This window comes from Phragmites australis, chromosome 8, assembly GCF_958298935.1.
Source record: "Phragmites australis chromosome 8, lpPhrAust1.1, whole genome shotgun sequence".
Classification (NCBI taxonomy): Eukaryota; Viridiplantae; Streptophyta; class Magnoliopsida; order Poales; family Poaceae; genus Phragmites; species Phragmites australis.
The window spans coordinates 31,955,642-31,970,101 of record NC_084928.1 but is presented as its reverse complement, the minus strand read 5'-3'; the positions used below and the strand labels follow the sequence as shown (position 1 = coordinate 31,970,101).

At 42.4% G+C, this 14,460-nt stretch overlaps 1 protein-coding gene across 1 annotated transcript; it reads left to right on the top strand.

Moving 5' to 3' along the window:
• The first annotated feature begins 491 nt into the window (after nt 1-491).
• Nucleotides 492-2,051, top strand: LOC133927079 (transcription factor MYB44-like). The gene has a single exon (XM_062373350.1). It carries the CDS (start codon nt 644-646, stop codon nt 1,568-1,570), a length of 927 nt encoding a protein of 308 aa, XP_062229334.1. The 5' UTR covers nt 492-643; the 3' UTR covers nt 1,571-2,051.
• The last annotated feature ends 12,409 nt before the right edge of the window (nt 2,052-14,460 follow it).

Sequence of the window (14,460 nt, the reverse complement as noted above, 5' to 3'; positions counted from 1 at the left end):
CGAAGAGGTTGCGAATCGTGTGGTTCGAGGGACAACTGGCAATGTCTGGTAGGAGTAGCACCGTGCAAGACTGGTAACGGAAGGGTAGTACTGTAACTGAAAAACAGACGTCGAGCAGACGCCGTTAGGTTACCGAGATTACGGGCTTGCAGTTTCATTTCATTCCATTCCAACCATCCACCCGTTGGCCGTTGCCCCAACTCGCAACGGGACCAGCCGTTTCCCACACTCCCACGTACGAAAGCAAGACACACGGTTCAAATTTCGAATCCGCCGAGGCAAAACCACCGGGTCAGGAACATACGCCCACTGAGAGAAGGGACCCATGAAAGTCTGACCCCACATGCCATGCTGGTGGAGAAAACGACAAGTGTGGGCGGGTACGGCTGGGTGAGATGGTGGTTCCGAGCCTCGCGACGCGTGCAGCGGGTGCCAGCTGTATATTGCCGGTCAGGTCACCGGCCGCCTCTCCACTATAAATACTCGTCTTCCGTTCGTCTTCGCCCCCACCCCCTACCACCAGTCCACCACCACTCGCGACTGTAGGCAGAGGCCGCAAGGAACCAAACACCTTTTCCCTCGCCCCTTACTACCACTACTACTGCTTCTCGCCCTCGGCTCGTCGTCGTGGTCTTCTTCTGACATGGGCGGTGAGGCGGAGTGCGACAGGATCAGGGGCCCGTGGAGCCCAGAGGAGGACGACGCGCTGCGGCGGCTGGTGGAGCGGCACGGTGCGCGGAACTGGACGGCGATCGGGCGCGAGATCCCGGGGCGGTCGGGGAAGTCGTGCCGGCTGCGGTGGTGCAACCAGCTGTCGCCGCAGGTGGAGCGGCGGCCGTTCACGGCCGAGGAGGACACCGCTATCGTCCGCGCCCACGCGCGGCTAGGGAATCGGTGGGCCGCCATCGCGCGCCTCCTCCCCGGGCGCACCGACAACGCCGTGAAGAACCACTGGAACTGCTCCCTCAAGCGCAAGCTCGCCGTCGCCAACGCCGCGTCGCCGGGCGCGGGCGTCGCGGACGCTGCCGATCTCGAGCGGCCGTGCAAGCGCGCGAGCCTCTCGCCGGACAGCCCGTCCGGGTCGGGCTCGGGCTCCGACCGCAGCGACCTCAGCCACGGCGGCGCTTCTGGCTCCGGTCAGATTTACCGCCCGGTGGCGCGTTCCGGCGGGTTTGAGCCGGCGGACTGTGCGATGAGCAGGCAGGAGGAGGAGGACCCCCTCACCTCGCTCTCCCTCTCGCTCCCCGGCATGGACCAGGGGTTCCACCACGACAGGGCCCACAGCCACTTCCAGGAACTGCCACCGTCGCCGCCCTCACCCTCGCGGCCTCCTCCGCCGCCCCTGCCATGCGCTCCCCTCGCCACCACGCCTTCGTACCCGTTCACCCCCGACTTCATGGCCGCGATGCAGGACCTGATCCGCACCGAGGTGCAGCGGTACATGGCGAGCGTGGGGGTGCGCGCCGGGTGCGGCGCCGCTGGCGGGGTCGACCTGTCCATGCCGCAGCTAATGGAGGGCGTGATGCGCGCCGCGGCGGAGCGCGTCGGCGCGGTCGGGAGGATGCAGTAGCCAAGGTCGGAGGAATGATGCGGACACCAGCGAAGTCGGCGCGGACGCTTGGCTAAATTAATCAATCTTTGATGAACGCAATCTGTTCTTGTTACGTGGCAAACTTGCCTGGCCAAATCGAGTTCTTTTAATTTTATCTTCCCAACTGCTGTGAAACTGGAACAGCAGTCAGGAACGGGAAGGGGAAAATGGGAGAAGAAGAGGCGGGGGGGGGGGGGGGGGGTTGAGAATTGCAAGGTTTGAGGCCAAGGTTCTGTTCCCCTGGACTGTCACTGTATCAGCAGTCCCCTGTACAGGAAAGATGGAACGAGACGAAATGGGTGGTGAATTGCGCAAAATCTGAGTTCACCATTTTTTGCCAGCACTGTCACTGTATCATTCTGTATTTCTGGATCCTGATGGATCTGATCTGAACGCCAAGTCGCCGTTTCTGGGAGACAATAGGGAATGGAAAGGAAACAATGCGAATGCAAATCTGGCACCTCGATGAGTGGAGCGATCTGTTGGTACCTCGATGCGAATGGCTCCACGCAAACGTACGCGAATCGACTGAGTCTCAAGCATACTGATAGCTAGTAGGTGCAAGCATGCCAATCCACCTAGTATAAATAGTAGTGCTTAAGTAAGCACCTCGTTCCGCACCTCACATCCAGTTTTTTTTTTTTTTTTGAATAAATACCTCATCTAGGCAGCTGCTGCCTGCTCTTACCATGTAGATCGATCCACCCATGTCACAACGCCATCGAACACATCCGGTATCGGCTCGCTCTCCTGTCTATTATTCCCCATCGCAACACGTCTTCTGGTCTCCAGTTGCTGTCGTGCTACAATCATCTTGGATGCGATCTCTCTCCCTACCCCCACTTCCTAAATCCAGGCGCCCCGTACGGCCGTACTTTCACGCGGGGGCATCTTTCTGCCGGGCTGGACTTGGCTGCAGATCTGCAGTGCTAGCAAAGTGGAGTGCTGTTGAGTAGGAAAGGAAACGGGCACGTCTACTTTCCGACGAGGGCTCGTCGCTCTTGCTCAGCGGCACGAACGTTCACACTCGGTCGCGAAAGGTTGGATGGAGCGACGCCGGGAAAGGTTTTTCTTTCTTTCTTTCTTTCTTGTCGGCAGGTCAGAAATGGACAAGCAAAGATAGCGTGCCATTATGTCGAGAAAGGTGAAATCGTTGGAGCCCCTCCTGTTCAGGTGGCTCCTTAGTTCTAGCTGGAAATGGGCTTTGCTGAAGAGAGCTTGGACTGCTAACGGGGCCGGCCGGCCAGCCCAGAGATTTGCAGTGCCTTCTCGGCCTCTCTTTTGAGATCTCGTCTCGGCCTCCTGGGAAGCACGTTTCAGCGGGATCTTTTTTATTTTTATTTTTAAAATCTAGATTTGCAATTTTTGACGTATATATTTGTACTTTTTATTTAAAAATATAAACTAAAAAAGTTCCGTTTTGGCGAATGGTTCATGCTATAAAACCTTGACAAAAACCACCACACTGTCAGTAACAAGAAGCAACAGCCGTATTTTCATTTATAACGAGACACTATTTTCTAGCAACCAGACCAGTGCTACTATTCAGTGTCATGGGAAAAATCCAGGGAAAAGAAAACTGGATAACAAATGACAGTTAGGTCATCTCCAAGATATTTCCATTAGGGATCGAATTCTGTTTACAAAGAGATTTTCGTTCTTTTTAACGTTCCAACGATTTTTTCTCATGGTTCTCGTCACAAAAAGATTTTCAAGATCATTATCTTTAGGATGCGATTCTCTCTTATTTTCCTTTACAAATTCCTTCAAAAGAAAGTTGTTGGAGATGAGAAAAAATAAAAAGAATAAAAATAAGAAGTGAAATTGAAAAGAGAATAAAATGGAAGAAATATAGCTATGATAAGGTGAAATATACCTGACCAAAATTCTAAAGTCACAAACAGATACGGCAGAAGCGCAGGAGCACACATCATTGCTCCGAAGCTGCTGCTTTTCCAGCAGCAGTCATGTTCTGTCTTGTCATCTTGTTGTTCGTACCATCCAAACATCTGTTGTGAACAGGAACGCTGGTGGGTAGCGCATGTCAGCTTTGAGCCTCTGAATGATGCAGGAGGTTGGAAGGACCGAGCCACGGTCGAAGACATGGATTTGGAGCAAGGCTCAAAGGATGGAAGCTTGTGTTCATCGGCGATCTCATGGTAAATATGCACCACCTATCAGTTCATCCAGCGTCCATTGCATTATACAATATACACCGAGAGAGGGGTTCGGCTTGGAAGAAAATCCTACAATACCAGGTCTCTACCCTTACCAAGTTAGACCCCCTCCACATCATGACACGTCAGGCACTAATTTTGAAGCACCCATCCCACTAATTAACTCCCCATTAATCCAGTTTTTTATTTTTTATTTTTAAATAGCGAATATATGCATCTTTTTGAAAAATTATAGATCTAAACTTACACTGAAGTGACCCGGGTTATCTCTGTGCTTAAAACTATTATTATATCAGTCCCTAAATCAGTCGCTGTTAAATAAGAGTCGTACAATAGATTATACCACAGTCAAACAACACAGGGAGTGGTGAGAAGAATCTATTATCCTAAAAATACACAAAGTATTCCTGCGGCTAACAGAATCCACGCTATCAGAGAGCACAGAAGGAACAATATGAAGGCACGCCACTCCACAGGCAACTCAGGAGCAGACACGACTAAGGCCTGCTCGTCAGTCTCACCGTCTACTTCGACAAAGTTCGGATCGTCCTCTAAAAACACAAGCAAGAGTGAGTACAAATGTCCTCAACAAGTCCACATCAATTCAATTCTTAAACGAGCCAAGGCAAACATCTCTACATGGAGTCTACCACACAGGCAACACTCCCCACGAAACCTGCCACACATGCAGTGCTTCAACTCCCAAGACGTTTCCAATAGAACCCTGATTTGCCCCAGCTCTAACCAGTTCTTGGTTGTTATCAATATCCAACAAGTTTTTTCAACCCACAACTCACGCAACACCAAGCACCAAGCTTTTACACAGTTCACAAAGCTATATTTGGTTAAGCATGAAATACAATAGAGATTATCGCCTTAAACATACTAGTATCAAGATAATCGCCTTAGGGTAAATCAGGTATCTAAGACGAAAGTCCTAGGGTTACCAAGATTATATTCATGATGATCACAAACAGACTAGTTAATCTACAATAGGACATAACTAGCTCAACAGTTTAAATTATACCAGCAAATAATACTTCATGCAATTAATCTGTAGAAAACGACTGCTACGGGTTGTGGTGATAAAACTCCGTCAATATGATCAAAGATATATGGATAGAGACTTGCGTTCATTGAAGTCCTCGAGAGGGTCTTGCTCAAAATCTTGCGTTCCCAGCTCCTCCTCCTCCTCCTCCTCGAATTCTCCAGTTTCTAAAATGCGGCACACAAACAACAACACAACACACAAATAAATACAAATAAAATATAAATAAATTTGAAATAAATATGAAACTGGTATGAATATATAGGATAGTAAATTAGATGAATATTGGTGAAAGAATCGTTGAAATTGAAATTGAAACGGAGGAGATACGGGCCTCGAAAGTTTAAATCTAGGGAAAAGGGGAAGGTTACTGTGCCAGAGTTACTGTGCATTTGGGCTACACCGTAAGTGGGCTTGGGCTGGCTACTGTTCACTTGGGCTTTGTGTTAGGTTGGGCTCCATAGGCCACTGGGCCGGTTGGTGCTGGATTGTGCGGGGCTGGGTCTTGCAGGCCACTGGGTCGTGGCAGCCTAGTGCGGCCCAGGGGGTCTTAGCGCTCCGGTTGAGCGATGCCGTCGCTCGGCCGACGTTGAACAAGCCACCAAGGCTATTGCTCATGGTCGGCACCTGATCACAACCATTGAGCCACCTAGTCCTCAAGTAGGTTGATCCACCAAGCGATAAAAGTAAGGCTCACCATAAGCCTCTCTTCCGGTCACTTACCGTTGTTTTCATTTCAGAGCTTGATTCATCAAGGCAAGCGTCTCTGCATCTCCGTACAAACTTATTGTCGTCGCTCCACACAAAATCGAAGGGTTAGCAAGCTTGAGCCACCAAGGCTCACGATGACGACGAGTCTCCAAGACTCCAAGACACCAGCGTACCACTTGGTACAAGATAGGATCACTCCTTGATTCCCTCTCTAGACATCAATACCTAGCAACAACTCTCTCTAGGCCTAATAGCATCAATCACTCCCTAATCTTGTGTTAATTGCCTTAGATGATAACTTTTAGCACTTTGGTGGCTTGGATGTCTTCTCAAGTGTATGTAAGTTTATCTGGACTCCAACACACTCAAATGACCGAGTGATGGGTATATATAGTCTCAACCCCGCAAACTAGTCGTTGCTCAATGGTCATATTTTCCTGAACGCTGGATGATCCGACATGCACCACCTTTGAACACCGGACCTTCCGGTGTACATCGTCCACCCAAGACTAGCCATTGCTATATAAAATCCTGCAACAAAGCCTCCGATGCAAGCACTAGACCATCTACTGTATATAACTACATCTTCCATTGAACCGAATAAAATCTCTAGCAAATACACCAGCAAAGTCTCCGGCGTGCACAACTTGAAGCGCTAGACCATCCGACGTGTGGAACACTTGAACTTCAACTTCTGGAATGCTCCGACATGCACAAATTCTTCAATCATCGGATTATCTGGTGTGTACAAATGCTCAGAGATAAAATCTTTGGCATGTACAATTTCTCCATCGCCGGATCATCCAACGTGTATATTTTTTCTGGGAGTTGTCCAATTCAATCCAATCTTTATCCCTATTTTGATGGCTTCTTCATATGTTTTATCCATGACACCTAAAAAGTGTATACTTGAAAAATATTTTAGTTCCATTGACTATATTATCATTAATCACCAAAATCATATACATGCCTAAAAGGGCCATGTTCGCTAAAATATCTTTCTATTTTTTTGTGATTGATGACAACACAACCAAACCAAGTGGCAAATAATAAATGACATAAATTATAAAGAGCACAAGACCTTACTATTTCCCTTGAATGCATAGTAAGAACAATCAATGATACAAAATTATAAGGAAAAAATCTCATCTTTGTCATATCTTGTTCTTAACTTCACTTTGTCCCCCTTTTGTTGTGACTGTCATGGAGATAATTCTCTCCCTTTCTCTATTGCTATTATCTCTCTTGATCGATCCATGCAATAGCTTTTTACTTTCCACGCTTCTTGCATTGATATCACTTATAATCCTTTCATGCCCGCTTCTTGCATCATGCTTCTCCTTTTGTCAATAATCTTGCATCTTACTTTGTCGTCAAATTTTTTCCCCTTTATCAATAATCACAAAAATTCTACAAACACATGTTAAACTCAAGGAAAACGTTAAAGCACTAGGGAGATAATTTTATAAATTATTATCTATTTGAATAGTACCACTTTTGATGTGAAATTGTTATGTGGATACCATTTCAAATAAAAAATATGGATCATAATTCATGAAATTTGCAAGATATAATCTAAATTCCCTCTATATGTGTACATATATATAATGAGAACTACTTGTGACTATCACTTATAGGTGTGTAACATATGCACAACTAGACAATATGTCAAATAGAAAGTTTAAACCCTATTATGCATAGAGGTAGCTTAAATGAACGAATGAATTAACAAAAATACCAATTAACGAATAAGCAGTGCATACCTCCGAGGACATGTAAATTACTCCATGAGACTACAAAGAACACCACTTGAAATACATGTTAGTCTCTCAAAATCACAACCTATAGGATATACTCTCTCTAAATGTGTGCATACAAGTGTCTGATACTTATGAGAGATATGCGCTTGTTATTAATAATAATAGAAATGGTACCCTATAGGTTGCATTCATGACACATAAAGGATACAACTAGTAGATATATACTATGAAAAGAACCTACAACTAGTAAGCCATATAGCTTGCTCATAGATTAGAGAGAAACACCAAACTACCATATAAAAAACTTACACTATGTATTGCAAGAAAATGAAATATGCATAAGCAATCCTAGACAAAGAAAATGCACTATTACTCCTTTTACCTTTGAATCGGGGATTTGGGTATATGATGACCAAGATCTTCATCAATGCGCTCAATCTTATATACTTGGATTCTTTGCTTGAACCTTCACTTCATGTTGTGTGCCAAGTCTCCAAATACCTCGAGCCGACATGTGGACTTCAAGTCTTCTTTGAAACCCAAACTGATTATAACCCCTTTATATTGGTGATGAATTACTTGGGCACCCAAATAGGTTGGTTTCACCTCTGGTCCTTTCTCCTAACCATGTGTGAAACCACTTTGTCATTATCCTTCTTCTTGAGCTTGTATTAGTTGCTCTTGGTCTTAATCTTGTAGTTGGACTTGGTGTAGATGTTGAAGGTATTGTTTGAGAGGTTCATTGCCTTCTTCTTCTCCTTGATCTTCTTCTTGACTTGTTTGCATTGGAAAGACTTGTGGTCTTCTTGATGACCCTTGAAACATGTCATAGTGGACCCCTCCATAAGCTTGTTTACTATGTTATCACAGTTATCTTAAGAAGGTTAAACATGATTCTTGCCCTTCAATCTTGCTAAATCCTTCTTGAGATTATCCACTTCTTATTTAAGCTCATCATTCTCTTGTGCAATGAGATTATTATATTATTCTATAATAATATTCTCAACATATGTCTCATTGTAAAAGAGTGATCTAGATAGATCAATCAAATCATTACAAGAAGTATAAACATCTACCTTAGAATTGAAATTAAATAGACATGTAGATTGCTTCAAGTGGGTCTTAGGTAGAGATTCAATGCCCTCAAATTTTGTCTCAAGTTTTTTCTCGTTTAGTAATTCAAATGTGGTCAATAATTATTTATAATTAAAAACAAAGATAGCATGAATGTCATTAAGGACATTGAATTTCTTAAGTTCTTTAGCTTGTTTATTTAAGGATTTTTGTTGCTCATTGATCAATTCAAAAATTTCTTCTTGAGAGGGTGAATCCTCATCGGATTCATCATCACTTCTATCATTTTTCATATATTCGGTCATAAAGTACTTGTGTAATGATGATTTACGTGATGACAACCTTGAGGAAGCGCTTCTATTTGTGGAGTGGACGGCGAAGCTCTCATCACGTGAGCTTGAATCTTAATCTTCACATATCCATCTTACTATGCTTGCAAATACTTTGACTCTTCCCCTTGTCTTTCTCTTGTTCTTGATCTTCTTCTCCTTCTTGATATGATCAATTGTGTTGATCAAGTCTTTAATGGAGATTAGGTGATCGATCTTGACATTGATCCTCTTGATGTACTTCTCCAATTTTGAGATGAGGTTGATAATCTTGGGGTCTATTTCTTCATCACTTGAGATGATTTGCTCATCTTCTTTATCGCTCTTTTCATCTTCGTTACCATCATCTTCTCTTGAGTTTGAATCTTTCCCTTGCCTCCTCATTTTCTCTTTTATGTGTAGGCAAGGATCTTACTTGCTTGTGAGGGTAATGTTCTTAGCATCGGATGAGAAAAAAGCTTCAACCCCAATGTTCATAGTCATCTCATGGTCAGTGATCTTACCGAGTACTTAACTTGGAGTCATCTTGCTAATGTTGTTGTTGTCATGGATGATAGAGACAATAAACTTATACTTTAGAATGAGAGCTTGAAATATCCTTCTTACCACTTGATCGTCTCCAATTGGCATTAAACCCAGCCTATTGATTTCATTGACAAGAATATTCAAACGTGAGTACATGTCATTAGCACTTACATGAGCAAGTTGTTTAATGCTATTGAGTTTAGAGACTAGCACATGATATTTCTCATTACACACATCATTTGTGTATTGATGTATTTTAATGAGGTTAGTCCAAAAATGATATGTATTGGTGAGAGAATATACTCAATTGAATGCATCGATAGATAGAGAAGATAAAATGATACTCTTCGCCAAGGCATTTAATTGCCTCTCCTTGTTTGTGGGACGTTCCTTCACCTCCTTCTCGGTGACTTTCTAAACATCTAAACCTTTAGCTTGCAAAAATAAATAATTAGAATCTTCCACCGAGGGAAGTGAGTGCCGTCAAAATATGAACACTACTGATATCCATCCCTATCCCGGACGTCACAACTCACCAGACAGTGAAGCCTAACCGATCAAAAAGAGACCACGGCTCAAATGCTACTTGGATTGGTGTATCCTTGTGAAAGGTGCGAGCCTTGGCTCTGATACCAATTGAAAGAGATCAGTGACGTCCTATAAGGGAGGTTGAATTAGGACATATAAAATTAATCAGCTCCAAAAACTTTACAAGATAAACCTATATGAATTTTACCTAAATGTGCTCTAGATTTATCTAGTGTGTTTATTCTACCGCTCAAAAATGTTTGCAACCTATAGCCAAATCTAGAAAACTACTTTAGGAAGGTAAACATGCAAAAGATAACTTGCAAGTATATAAATGCAGAAACGTAAAGAAGGTAGAGAGAGCAAATTTAGCACAAAGAATTTTTATCTCATGGTATTGATGGTATAAACACCACCCCAAGTCTATATTGGAGCAGCTACCTAGTCTATTGCTCTCGGTTGGTACCTGATCGCGACCCTTGAATCACCTAGGCCTCAAATAGGTTGAGTCACCAAGCCACAAAGGTAAGACTCACCACAAGTCTATCTTCTGGTCACTTGCCACCATCTTCAATTTGGAGTTTGAGCCACCAAGGCAATGGTCCCTGCATCCCCGTACAAACTTCTTGTCGCCGCTTCACATAAAGCCGAAGGGTTGGCAAGCTTGAGCCACTAAGTCTCACGATGCCAACAAGTCACCAAGACAATAAGACGTCGATCTACCACTTGGTACAAGATATGATCACTTCTTGATCCCCTCTCCATGCAGCAATATCTAACAACAACACTCTCTATACCTAATAGCACTAGTCACTCTCTAATTTTTTGCTAATTTTCTTGGATGATAACTTTTAGGACTTTGTGACTTAGATATTTTCTCAAGTGTATGTGAGCTTCTCTGTACTCCAGCATACTTAAATGACAGAGTGGGGGGGTATATATAGCTTCAACCCCGTGAACTAGCTGTTGCTCCAACGGTTACATTTTTTCTGAACGTCGGATGAGCTTCACCAGATGATTCGGCGTGCACCACCTCCGAACACTAGACCTTCTGGTGTGCATCATCCACCCAAGACTAACCGTTACTAGTCGTTGATGTACAAAATCCTCCAGCGAAGCCTCCGATACAAGCACCAGACCATTCGACGTGTATAACTCTATTTTCCATTTAATCGAAGGAAATCTTTGGAAAATACTCTAGCGAAGCCTCTGGCGTGCACAACTTCAAGCGTTGGACCATTCGACGTGTGAAACACTTGAACTTCAACTTCTAGAATGCCCCGGTATGCACAACTTCTTCAATCACTGTATTATCTGGCTTGTACAAATGCTCGAAGATAAAAGCTTCGGCGTGTACAATTTGTCCATCACTAGATCATTCGGCATGTACATTTTTCTTGGAACTTGTCTAATTTAATCTAATATTTGTTCTAGCTTCGATGGCTTCTTCACATGTTGCATCTATAAGACCTACTAAAACGTATATTTGACAAACATATTAGTTCTATTAACTTATATTGTTATTAATCATCAAAATCACGTACATAACAAAAAAAAAGCCATGTTTGCTACAAGAGCATACCATCCGAAAGCATATTTGAGCTGCAAACTACCATTGTCTACACTTGGGTTGAAATCCAAACACCAAGGATGGAAAAGACCTGAATGCCCTTGTGTAATAAATGGCTGTTAGCACAAGTTGTGATGGCTTTGGAGAGCTGAGAATATTTGGCATGAATTCGGCAGTTTGAGTGTTTGACATGGCCTTTGGACATGGATTATGAACACATCAGAATTTTGGTCACACCTCAACATCAGAACACATGTATGAGCAACTTTTACATGAATTTTGATCATTAAATCAACAGTAGAACACATTTTTACAATAATTCAGAATGTGTGAGAACAATAACATAGTCTCACACTTACAAGTCTCAAATCCAAACATAGGAGTCTCACACATGCCATGTCACACACAATACAAGATAAAATAAAAAGGGCAGGGCAACTTATGCATTTTACAAGAAGTTATCTCCCTAAACCTCCTCCCAGTTTGTATTTGACGGGAAAAGTGATGGCAATGGTAATTTGCAACTCAAATGTGCTTTGGGATGTTCTCCTACTCCACTCTTTGCAATGGTAGTTCAATTTGCAACTCCATGACCTTTACAATGGTATTTTGCAAATTTACTCCTTTATATTATATCACTTTTTTATGAGAAGAACTCCATATCACCCCTTAAACTTTGATGTCATGTCTACTTAATCCCTAAATATAAAGATGCATATTCTACTCATAAACTTCTAATATCGAAGAAAATATTAGTTCAAGGGATGATATATGCCCTTTTGTCTGACACTTAATTGCGTTCTTCGGTACTTCTCATCGTGAGTCCTTTTCTCCACTAACCACACCAAATATGACAGTAGCGGTTGTGTGTATATAGTACTTTATTATTCTGGTAGTTAAGTAGTATACATATATAGTACTCTATTATGCTGGTAGTTAGGTACTATATCTAGTACTCTATTATTCTCGCGAATTACAACCATAATCAAACTGCAACCTGATCAAAGGTACTCATGCAGAAATACAACAGGTTGATGGTTTTGTAACCTGCTAGCAGCTGTAACACGTACGATCTATATATTTATGGATCAGCGCACTCGAAAATATACGACTTTGTAATATATAGCGCATATGTAGCTAATTTTCTCTAAAACTAGCACTGAATTTTGCGAAAATAATGCTTTTTTGATCGAGGCACCGAGGCAAATTGGTGGAGTCCAAATTTTTGCAAGTGATTTTCTTTATCCTCAGATCGCCCGCCCGTGATGCTAGGTTTCGTTCGTATCACCAGATTTTATTTTGTATCAAGTCCCATAAAATGATATGCTAGAACTAGACTCCAGCATCCTAATGTTATCGCGATCCTGAAATAACCATGAACATAGCCAAGTCAAAATGCATATACTCCCGATGGCATCCACGCTGAAGAAAATAAATTCGAATTCTAAAGACCTGTTTGGTAGAGTTTTTTATGATTTAAATTCTCTGTGGAAAATGATTTTTTTTGGAGGAAGTGATTATGTCGCTGAAAGTGATTTTCTGTTGATTCTCTAAAATAAAATATATGGAGGAAGTGATTCTCTGCGGGAAGTGAATCAGATGAAGCTGTTTTTTTCAGCTCTCTAACTTTTTATTCATTTCAAAAAATCACTCCTATGAATTTCAGTCAGGAAATTAAAAACTGAAAGCTGCTGTTTGACAGAACTCTCTTGATTCCAACCGAAAAACTGCTCTGAAAGCTCTGCCAAATAAATCATAAATCAAAACGTGAGTGCATCCAGTGTCACCTACCTGACAGAGAAAATCAAACCGAACCTTCTAGAATTCCGGTTGATCAGTGCATGAATCAATAGGGGTTTTGTTTTCTTTCAACCTCCGTAGGATAGTGATGCTATCATACTCAACATGTACACCCGAATGGGCAATCGTAACGTTTCCCGGTTGCTCCCCATGGCACCTCGATTCGCCAAAACAAAACTACAACTCAAAGCATCTTCCCTTCTAATCCTTGGGTAATTCCTGCGTCTTCCTCGAGATTTTCTCCTTGTTTGCTACTGCGATCCTGCCTGTTCCGAGAAAGATGATCCGCGAGGCGTCGGAGAGGACGGCGAGGGACGCCGGCGGCCACCTCTCCCCTTACGCCTACACGTTGAGGTAAGGACTGAGGGCGCAGATCTTCCAAGGTTACCACTTCAAATTTTAGATGCTACGTGTGTGCATAATTCTCCTATGGTTTGGGTAAGAAGCATATGACGTGTGGTTTCTCAAAAAAAAAAAAAAATGAAGACAAAAATCCTTATATGCCACTGAATGTTACTCTCGGGTCACAAATACTTGACGTTTTGACTAAGTTTTGATCAAATTTTGAAACTTTAGCTATCAATAGATTTCAAAAATACTTGAATTGGAAACATAAAAATCATATGTATAGATTTATCTTGAAAAGTCCTTTCATAGTATCATAATTTCATTAGATATGTAATTATATTCTAATAAAAAATAATGGTCAAAGTTACACATCGAACACCATAAAAAGTCAACAACGTCATGTATTTTTGACCAAAGAGAGTAATAAAGTTCTCGATTTGCCACTAAAAAATTATGATCCATTTCATGCTATCACTTAATTTTTTCCTTTCCATGTATGCTATCGCATGTGTGTCACTACCGTCATCCTCCGTTATGACACTATATCATTTAAGAGATGAAAAACTAAAGTGATGGCACGGAGGGAGGATGACTTTTTCAGTGTGAAATCGGAAATTTTTTTAAACATTAAGTGTCACATAGGAAATTATCTAAAAAATAGACTTGACCTTATGAATTATATATCAATCTGCAAGAAGACTGGTTCGGAAGATGTGGTCGTGAAGGTTTTGTATTTGTGGGGTTTGCCGCACTGACACCCACCAAGCCAAGAACCACCTCAACATGTTGGACTACCCTATAGTCCCTGAGTAAGTGCATTTTTTTTCCGAACATGTCTCACAACAATCAGAGCAACACAAAGGATTGAGTATGTGCAAAATATGTAAGGGGTGAATGATTACATAATCCAAACTCAAATTTGAATTCACGTTAATCAAATGTTCAATTTAATCTCATAATTAGTTCAGAACAGATTATTATTACATCATACAAAATTTA